The sequence below is a fragment of the Ammodytes marinus genome (genome assembly GCF_949987685.1).
Source record: "Ammodytes marinus genome assembly, chromosome: 14".
NCBI classification, from domain to species: Eukaryota; Metazoa; Chordata; class Actinopteri; order Uranoscopiformes; family Ammodytidae; genus Ammodytes; species Ammodytes marinus.
In genome coordinates, this window is record NC_137218.1 from 19,325,411 (window position 1) to 19,339,973 (window position 14,563).

The 14,563-nt window shown below is 41.0% G+C and overlaps 2 protein-coding genes across 3 annotated transcripts; one reads left to right on the forward strand and one right to left on the reverse strand.

Annotated features, from left to right (window-relative positions):
* Window positions 1–141: 141 nt before the first annotated feature.
* Window positions 142–6,233, reverse strand: LOC307260500 (inositol-trisphosphate 3-kinase C-like). 2 transcript variants are annotated; one of them, XM_080040758.1, is made up of 7 exons: window positions 6,123–6,233; window positions 4,037–4,136; window positions 3,701–3,914; window positions 2,089–2,293; window positions 1,826–1,927; window positions 1,663–1,734; window positions 142–1,583 (listed from the first exon to the last, which is right to left on the reverse strand). In XM_080040758.1, exons 1-7 carry the CDS (start codon window positions 6,132–6,134, stop codon window positions 1,377–1,379), a joined length of 912 nt encoding a protein of 303 aa, XP_079896884.1. In that variant the 5' UTR covers window positions 6,135–6,233; the 3' UTR covers window positions 142–1,376. The 2 variants fall into 2 exon arrangements, with proteins under 2 accessions (XP_079896884.1, XP_079896883.1); XM_080040757.1 differs by having other exon boundaries at window positions 1,826–1,930.
* On the forward strand, window positions 5,464–14,253 carry ccdc61 (coiled-coil domain containing 61). Its single transcript, XM_080040752.1, has 13 exons — window positions 5,464–5,656; window positions 7,055–7,212; window positions 7,302–7,384; window positions 9,140–9,300; window positions 9,448–9,600; window positions 9,687–9,891; window positions 9,983–10,065; window positions 10,198–10,421; window positions 12,249–12,327; window positions 12,437–12,634; window positions 12,718–12,751; window positions 13,179–13,245; window positions 13,352–14,253. The coding sequence occupies exons 2-13, from the start codon at window positions 7,065–7,067 to the stop codon at window positions 13,444–13,446; spliced, it is 1,530 nt and encodes a 509-aa protein (XP_079896878.1). The 5' UTR covers window positions 5,464–5,656; window positions 7,055–7,064; the 3' UTR covers window positions 13,447–14,253.
* The last annotated feature ends 310 nt before the right edge of the window (window positions 14,254–14,563 follow it).

The following is a 14,563-nucleotide window of genomic DNA, read 5'->3' on the forward strand; positions in this document are numbered from 1 at the left end:
TTATAAAATGATTTAAAAAAAAACTCCAGCTGACAGAAATTGTGGCATCTTATCATATCAAAAATTCTATTCAGTAGAAGTTTAATGGAAGACGAAAAAGAATAAGAGTCTGCAACCATGCTAGCATCTCTGAGGCTGTGACAATGTTGACATTTTAATGTTTAGCAGGTATAATGTTTCAACCATCTTAAAGAAAATGTACTAGATGAAACATAACTTCATATACCCATAGTAGTCAATATCATGGTGGCACTAGAGGAAGAAATCTGGGATCACAACAGTCATTAGGAGCATCTTCAGGGAACCATGAACGTTTCTTTAAAATCTAATGCCAAACCATCCAATAATTTAGTTATATTTCAATCAGGAGCAAAGTGGGGGATTTAAAACATTATGTTTTAAAAGTAGCTACGATGAACTTTTAAATATTTTTGAAACTGTCAAATGTTTCCCTTTGATGATCATAAATTACATGTAACAGCAAAAAAGACTATCAGTGCACAGAATTCAATTTGTATATAGTTTTTTAAAATGCCTTTGTCCGGGTACGCTCACCCAGAAACAACAGCTGGCATCGTAAAAACACTATCACTTTTGTCCAAAGGGGCCGCTAGAATTAACACAAACCGAAAGTTCCTTGTGGCCACTTTAAACACTGAATAACAATACAGAAAATAATATAGAATTTAATGTAGAAAGTAAACCATAGAGCCAAGTAATTTTCTGTTTTCACAGGTCTAGTCTTATTTGAAGTAGTACCCTTACTAAATTGGTCTCGATTATTAAGCTAATGTCACGTGTAGTTGGACTTAATTGACATTGTTGACATCCATTAGTCTCAAAATATATGGTGTAATGTAATCTTAACTCCAATACACCATGAAAACTTATTGAAACTTAGCGTTATATCATTACTGAGATCTATGATACGTTTTAAATAAAGCATTATCAAATAATGGGGACAATAGAAAAGCAAACAAATGAATATATCATGTTTTAGCACCATGTAACTAATGACCCAGTGTGACATTTAAAGGATATGCTGCTGAGGCTGGAGACTGATGTTGTGTTGGGCTCTTACAGGGTGAGCTCAGGGTCAGAGATTCCATAAACCACCACATGACCTTTTGACCAAAGCTGTTGGCCTACTTTATTGAAAAACAAGATCTGTTCTGGAAAGAATTTACTTGATAACACGTTGCAAAAAGTGTTATTGTGATTTGTTATACCCCTCCTATTGCTTTTTTTTTGTTCACCCCCAATGCAGTTCATTCGCTCAATTCTGAAAAAAACAACAATCTCAGGAGTCCATCTGCAGTCATTCTGCACTCATGAGAGGTGAGGAAAGGATTTAGAGTACATTTCCGCATGTGCGATCAGGTCGGTGGCAGCATGTCGGCCAGTATATGGATGAGGTTGTCCAGACCCCACAGGTAGCCATCCTCTCTGTTGCCCTCTACCCAGGGAGTGCGGTGGTCCAAGGTGAGGTGCGACGGCAAAGCCGCCGTCTTTCCAAAGTCGATCATCCACACTCCTGTTCTGCCGGTCCAGTCGTGTACAAACAGTAAGGAGCTGCCCACCACCTGCAGGTAAATGCAGCGGTTATAAAATAGTTATAATATCAGCCAGAACGCTGTTCAACAAAACTGTCCCACATCTAACCTCATGTGCTCTGAAGAAGTCCGACGACTCCAAAACCTGCCGCAATTGTTTCAGCTGCCTCAGGTAGCCCCACTGAAGGGAAAGAAAAACTATTTACAAGAGAGAACTGAAATTGTAAATGATGTAAAAAAATAAATGAAAGTCCTCGAAAGTTCAGACTCACCACAATGTGTGTATTGGATTCAACAAAGTTTTCAAGGGCTTCCATCACCTGTTCCCTGCTTTTGGTCCTTTTGAAGTTTGTGTGACATTCTTCATTTGCCTTCTGCTTGGAAAAAGCACAGGTTTCGGCATATGGTTATAATGCAAGATTTGTACAAATTTGACCTTTTCAAAGATTGTCATCCCAGCAGCACGTATCTCCTACATATCAAGATGAATCAATGACCTGCCACGGTAGTCTTTTACAGGAACTTTGGTGCTCACCTTGAACCCTTCGATGCGGAACCCCAGAGTGGTGGTGGAGCTCAGCGTCTCCCTCCACTGCATGTACCTGGTTTTCAGCACTGCCTGCTGGGCACGCTCCTGGACCGTTGGGGCCTCGGGGTCCACAGCCACCATCTTCTTGTACATGTCGTTACGAGGCTGAGGCCGCTCTCGGGCCAAGAGCAGCTCCTCTTCAAGGTACGTACTGTGAAGGACAGGGTCGTTATTGTGACTGGAGCATATTGAATGTGTAACAGGCGTATTATAAGAGGAAGGCATTGCTTCAAACATAAGATCCAATAATATAATTTGAGTTTAAAATATTTAGTAGAAGTATTTAGATTAAAAAATAATTAACAACTCAATTAAGCAACCATTACATGTATAGACTAAGAGGTTTTATTTAAATATTGTTTATACCCCCTAAACAGGAACAGTGGCTGAGTCAAAGAGAATACAATTAGAACTGGATTTTTTATTTTAATTAGTTTAAATATATTTGTATGAAGATTGAAATAGTTCCAGGCCACTGGACATTACAACTAGTAACAGGCAACTTTTACTTTATTTCTTATTTGTCTGTGCATTTTATTGTGTTATTTTTATGTAAATGTTGGTGTGTCGCTAATTTTAAAAATGTATGGCCGTTTTTATGACATATTTCAGCCTCTTAACCTTAAGCCAGAACTGAAGAAAAACTTTTTTCTGCACATCTATTTACTAAATTATGTTGTTTAATTTCATCCTTATTTTTAATCTTCAAAGCCAGAAATGATATGCTACCAAAAAACACACAGGCAATGTTTTCTGAAAGGGAAGGACGTTATAAGTTAAGGGGACAGCTGAACTTCAAGGTCCACCACACACGCACAACGAAAAAGAGCTTCTGTATCAGCATCTACGGAGTAAAATTGTGGAATAAGTTAAGTGTGGAAGTACAGAAAAGCCAAAACATAAGACAGTTCAAAAACAAATATAAAGACATCATCTTCACAAAGTACAGAAATTTAGAAAAGCCTTTATAACATGGACATATGTAGACTGTAGTTTTGTAGAATACATGGTATTTGTATTTATATTTGTAATATTTATATATGTATAGTAACTTACAATATACATGTATGGGTATTTATAATGTAATATAAATAGTTTATAGTATATATATATATGATTGTTTATTATATATATGTATATGTGTGTGTGTATGTATGTATGTGTATGTATATATATATATATATTCATAAAATGATTCGGTACTCATGTATATATGCATTATTATAGCTTTTTATTATACTGACATGCTAATAACATAATCTATCCAAGCAAAATTGATCTGTTAAGGGGTAGGACTAGATAAGTTTTTTACTTCCTCCTACCCCCTTTCGAGCATGTCTGTTTTTCTTTTGTTTTTTTTTAATTCTATTTCTTTGTTTTGCTTTTGTTTGTTTGTTATTTATTCATCTATTTTTTATTGCATGTTCGAAATAAAGACAATCAATCAATAAATCAATCAATCAATCCTCGGGACACATCAAAAAATAAAAGGTATTTTTGAATACTGTTTGTCTACTCCTTCAAAAATGTGCCTTAAAGAAAACCCTGTTAAACTTACCGACTGCCCATCTTGCAGTCCATGATTGAAGGTGTGCTGAAATGGGTCAGGAGGTTATCCATCATGTTGTAATCCTGCTCGTCTCGCTGCACCACACCGTGGTAGGCTGGAACAAAGGGCCTCAAAGAGTCCTCCATCAGTCTCAGGTAGCATTGCTGCTCCCCCTCACAAAACCTCTTCAGCAGTGTACCATAATCACCAACATGAAAGCACCCTGTGAAGAAAAGCCAGGAAAGAAGCACTCGCATTACTTACTGTGCATTGTGGATATTTTTTTATTTTATTTATTTTTTACCAGAAGTATATCCACCGAGGAGCGAGACAAGACAAACTAACCTGCATGTCCGACCACTTGCAGCCACTGCTGAGGTTTCTTGGGAGTCATAGGAAGGAGAGGTGGAGTCCCACAACTTTTGTGCTTCTTCCATGCGGAGTTCTGCATCAGATGACCAAAAAAAAACACCTCAGTGGGTCATTTCTCTCTCTCTCACACACACACACACACACACACACACACACACACACACACTCTCTCTAGCTCACACTCCTCTGCTGCCTGTGTTTTTCTGCGTCTTTACAGACAGGCAGCGAGGACATCAGACTTCAGACTCAAGTCACTCAAGTCTATACGTCTTATGGGTCAACAACGTCTCCATGGAAACTGCCCTTGACCAGGTTAACAGGTTTATCAAACATTAACAGGAAGAGCTTGTTTTCTACTGAAACTGCAAGTAACCACTAAAACACACTCAAAAACACACAAGCTTAGAAACTATTCTGAAGATGTGGTGCGGACAAATTTATGTGAAGTGATGTGTTGATTGGAAGAAAATGGGCCTACTATTAAATCTGAAATGTACTTCATAAAATTAACTGTTAACAGCTTTATAAAAAAATCAACAGAGGCTCAGTTCTGCCTGTTCATCGGATTCTTAAAAAGTACTAACAGTACTGTTTTATATTAAGTGCAGCTTCTGAATATTTCTCGTTTGATGCAGATCACGCAAATAAATAAGTGTTCCAGGTGAGTTAGATTTTAACGTTATAAGATATCCCAACATGGTAGATGAATTTATGATGCCTTTCATGATGTTTTCATAGGCAGCAGTGAATAGTAGCTACAGTACCACTAAACTACTACCTTAGAGGGATCTGTAAATTACATCAATGCGTACTTCTACAACACTAAATACTTGAGGGAAATATTTTACTTTAAGACTCCACTGTGTGTATATATATATTTTTTAACAACTCAACCCTTTACGTACAGGTGACGAACAGTTAATACAATCTAGATGCACCATTGGAGATAAACAGTATACATCAGTTGAAGTTAGCTCCCATTTCGACAACTATAACAGTAAAATGCTGCTGTCAAATTAATGTGTAATAATTGTCCATAAACATACAGACATTTTTCTCCAAAATGTGTTGTGACACTCAGTATATTTTGTATTTCTGTAACATATTTATTTGGCAGCAACAATACCAGAACTGATTTTTAAATGACAACTATGACTTATAATGGAGCATTTACCTACATGTTGTATTGCTACTTTTTCAGTAGTATCTGATACCTGTGTAAGCGCCGTAAAAATGTCAGCAGCATCTCCTAATGAATGTTGGATTCAGGTTGGATTGCCGTGGACGGTGGGTGTAGTGTCCGTTCACCGCCTGTGGATGGCAGCAACGCGCGCCAGAAGCGTCGAGCCTCCATCAAAAGTCGGCAGACGAAGAGGCAGCGGAGGCAGAGCAGAGTGGAGAAGAAGAATTTAACGGTTCCCAGTTGTTGTACCGCCGCCCCTGTCTCTACGGTGCCGGGGGCTCGCAAACTGTTTTGGACTGTGTTATAGCTGTGTAATTTACTGCACCTGACTTACGCACCGCGGTGTTTGACCCACGACTAGATATGTGTTGACAACTTATCCCGTTAAGGACTATTGCTGCACCCAAAAGGTAACGTTAACGTATTATTGTTTGACGTTCATTCACACACAAAATAAAGTAACGTCGTTGTCACACATATATGTAGGTTAACTCTAACAAATGAAGTTACGTGACCCAGCGGTAACTAACAATACTTGTGAGCTAACCTCAGCTAACGTTAGTCAGTTGACGTTACCGGAGCGAGGATGTAACCTCGCGCTAGCTGATCTACTGACTAGAAGCTGGAGCTAGCGTGACGGTAATTATTATTAAAAAGGAGCTGACATTTCACAGAGCCGAGTCCCAAACCTAACGTTATTGTAGTGAGCTTGCTGAACAAACAGAGCACACCGTATACAGTGTTTTCAGCACACAGATAGACGAGGTTTAACTGAGATCTCGTGTCACTCTCTTTGCACGAGAGAAAGTGAAGTCAAGCGCGAAATCTAACGAGCCGCAATACAACGCGACGAAAGAGACACAATAATGTACTCACCTCGTAAAACATGATTTAAGACATTTGCCGAGTCCTCGACACGCGATATGATCCACCAAGCAGAACTTTTTCCCAATAAAAAATGATGACACCTTTCGAAATGGACTCGGTCGGCTCGCTACCGCCCCTAGCGGTGTATTTTGATGAAGACACGTTGTGTCAATACTACGCAGTCAGGGCCAAGCCACAATCATATGGATTCTGGATGCTTTTAAAATAACTGTTATGTGTGATTCTTATGCAAGTAGCAGTAAGATAATCCCTGAGAAATACAATTTAAAAAAAGAGTAGCTAACAGATCATGTTATTGGACATTTTACTGCATATTTGCACACATATTGTAAATAATGTTCCTAATATTGCACATTTCGATTTATTTACTTTTTTTATACCGTTTGGTTTTGCCTCACCTTTTGCACTAATTACAATCTATTTATTGTATAAATAACTTATTTCATCTTATTTAATTTTATCCTTTTGTTCTTATTGCACCTTGTGTCGGAGAGAAATGTAATTTCAATTCCCCTGTATGTCTAGCACATTGTCATCGACAATAAAGCTGACTTTGACTTTGATATTCACTCCTGACTGAAGACACTAGTGGACATCTTAAATACTTCATAGCTTGGCATTTATCATTCATTGACAATTTTCTATAAATAACTGTTATCTCCATTAGATTTCCCCCTTTAAATGATGGGAGATCCCCCTCAGGTTAGAGATCTGAATTTTAAAAAAACACACCCACACAGTGAAACATGTGCTTACTGTTAAAGATTAAGCTCTCCTGCTTTTTAATTTGCAGTCTTTGCAAGATGTAGAACAATGGGTTTTGTGGGTCAGAACAGGGTTAGGATCATCAGACTTTAGACCTTAGCAGTGACAGTTCCTGACTCCTGGATTTATAGGAGTCATTTGTTTCTCTGTCACAGACCCAGAGCGATGGAGGAGGGCTCTGAGGTGACGGAGGACATGGTATTTCGAGGAGTGGAGTTCTCCGTGAAGATAGAGGTGGACAAGGGTTCTCTGATAGTGGAAGTCTCAGATGTAGCCAGCGCCGATCAGTGGAGGGGCGACTTTGATCCAGTCTGTAAGTAGAATATATTTCACATAGATTAAATGTCATCACACAAGTAAGAAATCATCTCACTAGTGCTGTTTTTCTTTTCTTTTATCAAGACATTGAGGACCTTACCCGCAAAACTGGCAACTTCAAGCAGTTCCCCATTTTCTGTAGCATGTTGGAATCAGCAGCAAGAAAGGTAGGTGTGTGTGTGTGTGTGTGTGTGTGTGTGTGTGTGTGTGTGTGTGTGTGTGTGTGTGTGTGTGTGTGTGTGTGTGTGTGTGTGTGTGTGTGTGTGTGTGTGTGTGTGTGTGTGTGTGTGTGTGTGTGTGTGTGTGTGTGTGTGTGTGTGTGTGTGTGTGTGTGTGTGTGTGTGTGTGAGATGGCACAAATGCACACAAAGTCAATCGGAAGATGTGAGCAGGCACATATTTGCTCCAGGCTCTGTAAGCTCAGGCGAGACTCACTTACTCATTCAAGTTCAATGTTTCCACTTGAGCGGAAAATGCACAATTCTCCTGTGCTGTCTTATTTCTGTCTCATCTTTCATCAGGGATAGGGGCCAAAAGAAAAAGGCCCATTGGAAAATAAGAGAAACAATTGGAAATTGTAATAGGTTGCATTCAGAAATTGGTCTCTAATGCCTCGTTTCCACCGAGTAGAGTGGTTTGGGTCGGAGCGGCTCAGAGCGGGACAGCTCACTTTTAAGAATCTCGGTGGTGTTTCCACCGCCGAGGCTGGACTGCGTTAGCCACCGCCAGAATATGGGTCAAACTATCGGGATGTGGAACAACTGTGGTCAAGCCAGCGGTCTCTCATTTTTGCTTGGTCAAACCAGCCACGTCTGGTTCATTCTCCCCGTGTTGTTGTGAGCGTAAACGCACAGAGACAGCTCGGTGCAAATGATAGAGACAGTGAGCGAACAGCGCTGGCTGCGGCAGCTACATGATATCGTAGCAGTGGGACACAGTGTAGCCAACTGATTTCATTTAATGACGAGGAAAAACACCACACAATAAACAGTGCTACGCTCACATTTTCGCCAAAACACAAGACTCTCTTTACTGTTGCCGAGGTGACTACACACTGCGGAAATGATTCTTTCGACCAATAAACGGACGGCATGTGTAGCTCCGCCTTTTCGGCACCCTTTCAGGCGGCTGGATACCCCAACGGAGGAGTACCGAAATTAGGAGCGGCTTAGAGCGGTTAGGTGCGCTTATATCCGTACCCTACCCAACTTTTGGCAAATGAAAAGCCAAAATACCCGGACCGAACCGCTCCGACCCGACCCGCTCTACTCGGTGGAAACAAGGCATAATAAACTGTTGTTTACATACAAGCAGAGCAACTTCAGTACTGTCTGTCAAAGAAAACCAAAGTAGCACAAAAATGGTCAAATTCATGTGAAGAAAGCAGAACAAAACTTTGCTAACAGTTGTATCTGATTACACATTTATATCACATTAGCTTTTGGATTATCTAAAAATAAATAAATAATACATTAAATTTGTTGTGGTTTTCTGTATGATAAAGTTCAATTTAAAGGCCGAGTCAGAAATTCTGGAGAATGCTTGTCAAAATATGTCTTCACAATCTGCTACCTGTCAGTACTGTGTGTGCACTGAAAAAAATCTGGTGTTTATACACAGCCTAGACTCTGTAAACTGGTATGTGAACAAAGGGAGCCCACAGTAGCTAACAACATGTCGGTTTACAAAGCCTAGGCTGTGTATTAACTTTGGATTTTTGTTTTCAGCCCACACACAGTACGGACAGGTAGCTGATCGTGAGGAGATATTAATCTCTCTTAATTAATACAAAAACTGATTTTTACAACAAGCATTCGCTGACTCCACCTTTCTAGATGGAAAAACATTTTTAGCTACACATGGAGGCCACCACAAAGTCTATTTCTGATGTCACTCACGGTTAACTTGAGCTTTTTCTGCAGATGAGTGATTCTGTTACGCTCGACCTCTTGACCTATGCTGACCTGGAGCTGCTACGTAACCGAAAAGCAGGAGTGGTGAGTCGTCCCCGCGGCCATCAGCAGTCATCTGCTCTCACTGCCAAAAGATATCTAATCCTCATATACACCGTGGAGTTCGACAGGTTTGTTGGCTTCTGCTGAAAAAGTTAGCTTAGTCACTCATTAAACATGACTTAATACTTAATGGTATGGAAGTATGGGAATGGGAAAGCAGGTTTAGTTTCTCCGAATTTTGGGTTCGGTCGGTGTAAATAGCTGTTGATTTGCAGGATACATTACCCTTTACCCCTGCCCTACGTGGGTAAGCCTGATCCAGCCGCCCTGCAGAAGGAAGTCAGGGCTTTGAGGGCTGAGCTCAGCGCCGTCACCACTCACGGAGTAAACAGATCTGCAGAACTAGAAATCCAGAGGCTACGAGCAGAGTAGGTTGCATTCAATCGACCAACTTGGTGATCAGTTGCTAAGGCTGTGTGGGACTGCTTTTTAATTCCTCCTGCTGTTTTCTAAGGCTGGTTCTGATGAAAGAAGAGAAGCAGGTCATGGCTAAGCTTCTGGAGGAACTGCAGATGGGTGGGAGCGGTTCCAGCGGACAGGGGGACTGGAGGGCCAGGGATGTGGTGAGGACACTGGAGGAGCAGCTCATCAAGGAGAGGGCTAAAACTCAACGCTCGGCGAGCAAGAGATGCCAGGAACAGCGACTCCTAGTGGAGCAGGTGGACATCTGAAACTGCTCTTGATTTTATGTTGTTTCCTTTGTTACCCAGTTGGTTTTAACATCTCCTCCCCCCGTCCCGTCCCGTCTAGTTTGAGGAGCTGAGAGCATCCGAGTGCACTCTCCGTGTTCGCGTCAAGAGTCTCACCAATGAACTGGCGTTGCTACGGAGAGGGTTAGACAATCTAAGAGTGTACTATGTCTTTTCTTTCTCTTCCCTTTAATTTCTTCACTTTTTAAATGCCAAGTAAAACATTTCAAATCTTATTAACCTTCTCACCTACCCACCCTCTTTGTATGTATGCAGCAGAGTCACTCCTTTGTCCGGCAACGTCCGCTCTCGACTGGACGGGGAGATCTATCGCTCTCTGTCCCGCGAGAGGAGGCCGGGGGCGTACGGCACAGTGCGGGCCCGCTCAGGATCCAGAGAACGGATGGAGGACAGAGGGCAACGCTCAGAGGAGAGAGGAAGAAGAGCCGACTCCTCGGGACCACGTGCCCGCATACCCAGGCCTTCACCCTCTCCTACGGGTACTGCTCATGATGTTGCAGTTAGGGTTGCTGAAATTTCCCGAAATGGCCCCTTTTCAAATCCCGGGATTTCAGAGCTCCTCACGGGATTTCCCGGGATTTCCCGTTGAAACCATTATTGCCCTTTAATACTATTTAATGGGACTAAATCAATGCCAATAGATAAATAAATGCAGCAGGACAAGGCTATATTACATCACGTTTTATTTCTACTTAAATAACATGAAGAAAAGCCATTCAAATTAGGCAAAATATTTTCCAGAAGTTAAATAGGCCTATTGAAAACGGTGTTTTTATGAAGAAAATACGAAAAATGTTTCACAGAGGTTCAATATCAAAACATGGCCAAAAAACGGTGTTTGGCGAACAAATGTATTTCAAACAATCTATTTTTATTTCTATGAACGAAATCAGTTTAAATTGAATATTTTCCAAAGGATAGGCAAATAACAAAAAATGCACTACCGATTGCTCTTAACGTGTGAAATAAGACATGACAGAACTAACAGCCTATTCAAACTGACACGCTAAGCAAGATTACTTTCCAGCTTTCCTTTCTTTTACTTTCATGAAGTGTGACTTCAAGAAACACTGCTCAGCCTGTTTCTGAGCTTTGTCATGAACTGACACCGAGAACGCTCTTTCTTCCACGGACGTCGGCTGTATGGTGGAAAGTGCAGAGTAGAGCTGCTGCAGGTGTTTGGGTCGCTCTTTGGTTGCCTCGAAGAGCGCAAACTCTTTTGAAATTATTTTGTGGAGGTCATTCCCATACCTCTGGTCTGGCTCGGGACATTGCATGCAGTCATGAGCCTCGTTCGACTTGGAGCCGTCTTGCTCAGACCTGCGCAACTATGAAGCCCGTCTTGCTGAGCGCACAACAAAAATGCTGTGCGCTCAGCAAGCCGAGCGTCATAATTGCGCAGGTCTGAGCAAGACGGCGACATCTCTAACGAGGCTAATGACTGCCTGCTGCAGATGTGCAGTAAGGCTCTGGGTCATCGTCTGCTCGCTTGGCTCTGGCTGATACGCATATTCTTGGGTATCATCAGACTCTTCCTCGGACACATCACTTTCAGTAGCCTATTGTAGAGGCGCTGGTATTTCGTATGCCTGCCTGTCTAAAAAATACATTTCACACAAAATATTGTGTAGCCTTTGTTTTATTCATTTTAGCTTATTAAAAAAAATATCCCCCCTCAAAAAAAAAAAAAAAAAAAAAAAAAAAAACGGGAGGACGGGTCCCGCGGCCAATTTCCGGTACTCCCGGACTGACACATTTCACGGGAATCCCGAAATCCCGGGACCCGTCCAGCAACCCTAGTTGCAGTAGTTTGGTCTGTTAACTAGGGCTGGGTATTGGCGAGCACTTCATGTTACGATACGCATCATGATACACAGGTCACAATTTGATATACCGCGATACGTTCTATATTGCGATATTCCACACAGTTCACTGAAAATGTAAAAACTGAGCGGAAATACAAGTTGCTGTGTACGATTTGGGATGTCTTAATACATCACATTGCATTACATTGACAACTCGGCAGACAAATCGAGTCAAAACAATTTAATTAAAAACCCGGCAACTCAAGGCAACTAGCCGTACTGCGTCATCTACATGAGCAGAGGTTGTACTTCATTACCTGTTTAAAACTTGATTTTTTTTTTTTTTTAAATATACATTTTTCGAGATGATACAGATACAACGAAAATAAATATCACGATATATTGCTGTAATTGATTTTATAGCACAGCCCTAATGTTTACTAATATTCTAAATCTAATCACATTGTTTAGATCTCAGTATTCCCACCTACTTTCTTACAGGGTCACGGGGACCACGCTTTGACCCAACCGCCTACATCCAGGACAGACAGCGCAGGCTGAAAGAGACTGAAACCAAAAAGTAAGTTTCTATCATTTTTTCCTCCTGACATCTTTGGTAGGACCCCCGGTGATTTGATGTTGTTGCTGCTCGGAACCAAAGATTTAACCCCGTTTCTTTTCTGTGTCAGACAAAGGAAGGTACGGAGGGACATGCTGAATTCACCCATTGTCCCTGAGAGGGGGCGGTCCCGCTCTAGAGAGGCCTATCCTCAGATGGCCCGGTCTGGCAGCAGGGGCAGGAGTTTATCCATGGAGCGGAGAGGGAGCAGGAACTCCTCTGAGAGCTCCTTGGTGGATATGGAGGATATGTCTAAAGCGCTGTACAGGTGACAAGGGGTGAATACCTCCAATTGGTTTCATGCAGTCTCTGCTGTTTGTTGGTTTAACGTCAGTTTTCCTGTGTTTACAGAGGTAGAAAACAGACTTACAATGGACCAAGTGTGGTGAGTGGAACGGTTATTTATGTAACTCTCGTACACTGATTATTGCTGCTCTCTCAGTTGTACTGTATATGTAAAGGATAAGCTTAGGGTTTGTTTTATATTTTCTTACTGGTTAACATTTACAAATAAAATGGCAAAACCAATGACGTATTACATTGATGATCAATACTTTCTAACACACCGACCATCTAAAATTCATTCTAAAAACGAGGGGGAAAAATAAGTTGAAAATGTATAGTTCAATTTCTTTTAAAGGCTCAGCAATTACGTTTTCAGCTAATTACATATATAAATTTCAGCTTTTCAATCATGACTTGTTCATAAAAATCAATTAGTTGGTTGTGGGCTTTTATTGGATTCATGGACACTTAGAAAATATAAAATATCCCCAGCCTTATCCTTTAATGTGCGGTTTATCTGTTTCCAGTCTAGAGGCGGCCATTTAACCAGGAAGCCATTATGCAGTACTCCATCACACAGGATGAACGACAAAGGTAATAGTCTGCAATGCTTTTACATTTTTGCTGCAATAAAATTATTTTATTTGCTGGGGGGGAAGGAAAGAGTGTAGCCAACATCTTTTATCCCTCCCACCCCCAGAGAGCTCCATAGATACAGGTGCTGAGCTGTCTGAGATTGATGCCAGGCTGCAGGCGCTACAGGAATACATGAGGGACCTGGACACAGGACACTAACAACCACTGACTGCACTAACCCACTCATGGATATGTTCCCTGACAACTGCACAGATGGGGCTCAGGACATCAGACTTTGTATTTTTTTTCTTTTTTTACTGTGTTCAGACTGTGGAACATATCAAATGTAAATGGGTTCACATGAGTTCATGTAAGAGACTAAAACTCCCTCTGGTCTTGAGGGCACTCACTGTGAAGGACTTTAAAAAAATATATATATCTGATTGACTGGATTGGTTGCTTGCTTTCATCTTCCAAATCCTTTCTTCAGTTAAACCTATTTAGACAAGGGGGAACCCTAAAGTGGTATGATGTGTGAGAGAACACAACACATCTGTGTTTGCTGGGGAGTTTTCTCCCTGTGAGTCCTCATCTTTGCCTTTTTAAACACATTAGTGAAGCAACTACTTTGAACAAACGTATCCAAGGGAACGTGATTAGATGATAGTGGATCAACACTAACCATAGGCTGTTAAACCCGGTGCATGCTGGAATACACTCCAGACTGACTGCTGTGTGTGTCAAAAGGATTTGGTTGTTAAATGTCATTGTTTTCCTTCCAAGCGTTGTACTGTATCATCTCCTTCCTGCAAGCCTTGTAGTTGATACCACTATATGAATTTTAACCTGCTGAGCCACGTAATTTTTTCCTACAGTTTGAACCTAAGTTGGACTATGGATGTTGGTATTTATGTCTCCTTTTTATGATAGTGTAAAACTGCCAAATTTTGTATGAAACTGCTGAAAGACTGTTACTGTATTTTTCCCTGTCTAAAACCTTTTTATACCACCTAAAATATAATTTATATGAAACATATCCTCCGTGTCAACTTTTTTTTAATGATCGTGTACAGTTTTGTACACATTTGTGTCAGTTGCAGTGGCTGGAGCCCAAGGCCAACCTCTACAGCTGGCTTGATTGCTTTCATTCATTAACAAATATACCTCTGGGCATGGAGCCTTCCTCTCAGAGAAACGTCTCTGAACAGCTGCTCTGTTTCTGCTGTGATACTAAGGGATGAGAGATGAACATCTTAACTGTGGCTATATATTCCCAGCATTTACATCGTGACCCACAAACACATGAACCATTTTCAGGTAGTTTTTTAAATTTATT

Coding starts and splice junctions, on each gene's coding strand:
- LOC307260500 (XM_080040757.1), bottom strand. Junction 2,294..3,700: donor GACTGCAAGATGGGCAGTCG/GTAAGTTTAACA, acceptor TGTCCTTCACAG/TACGTACCTTGAAGAGGAGC. Junction 1,584..1,662: donor ACTTCTTCAGAGCACATGAG/GTTAGATGTGGG, acceptor ATTTACCTGCAG/GTGGTGGGCAGCTCCTTACT.
- ccdc61 (XM_080040752.1), top strand. CDS start 7,065: ATGGAGGAGGGCTCTGAGGTGACGGAGGACATGGTATTTCGAGGAGTG. Junction 9,601..9,686: donor ATCCAGAGGCTACGAGCAGA/GTAGGTTGCATT, acceptor CTGTTTTCTAAG/GCTGGTTCTGATGAAAGAAG. Junction 12,328..12,436: donor AAAGAGACTGAAACCAAAAA/GTAAGTTTCTAT, acceptor TTTCTGTGTCAG/ACAAAGGAAGGTACGGAGGG.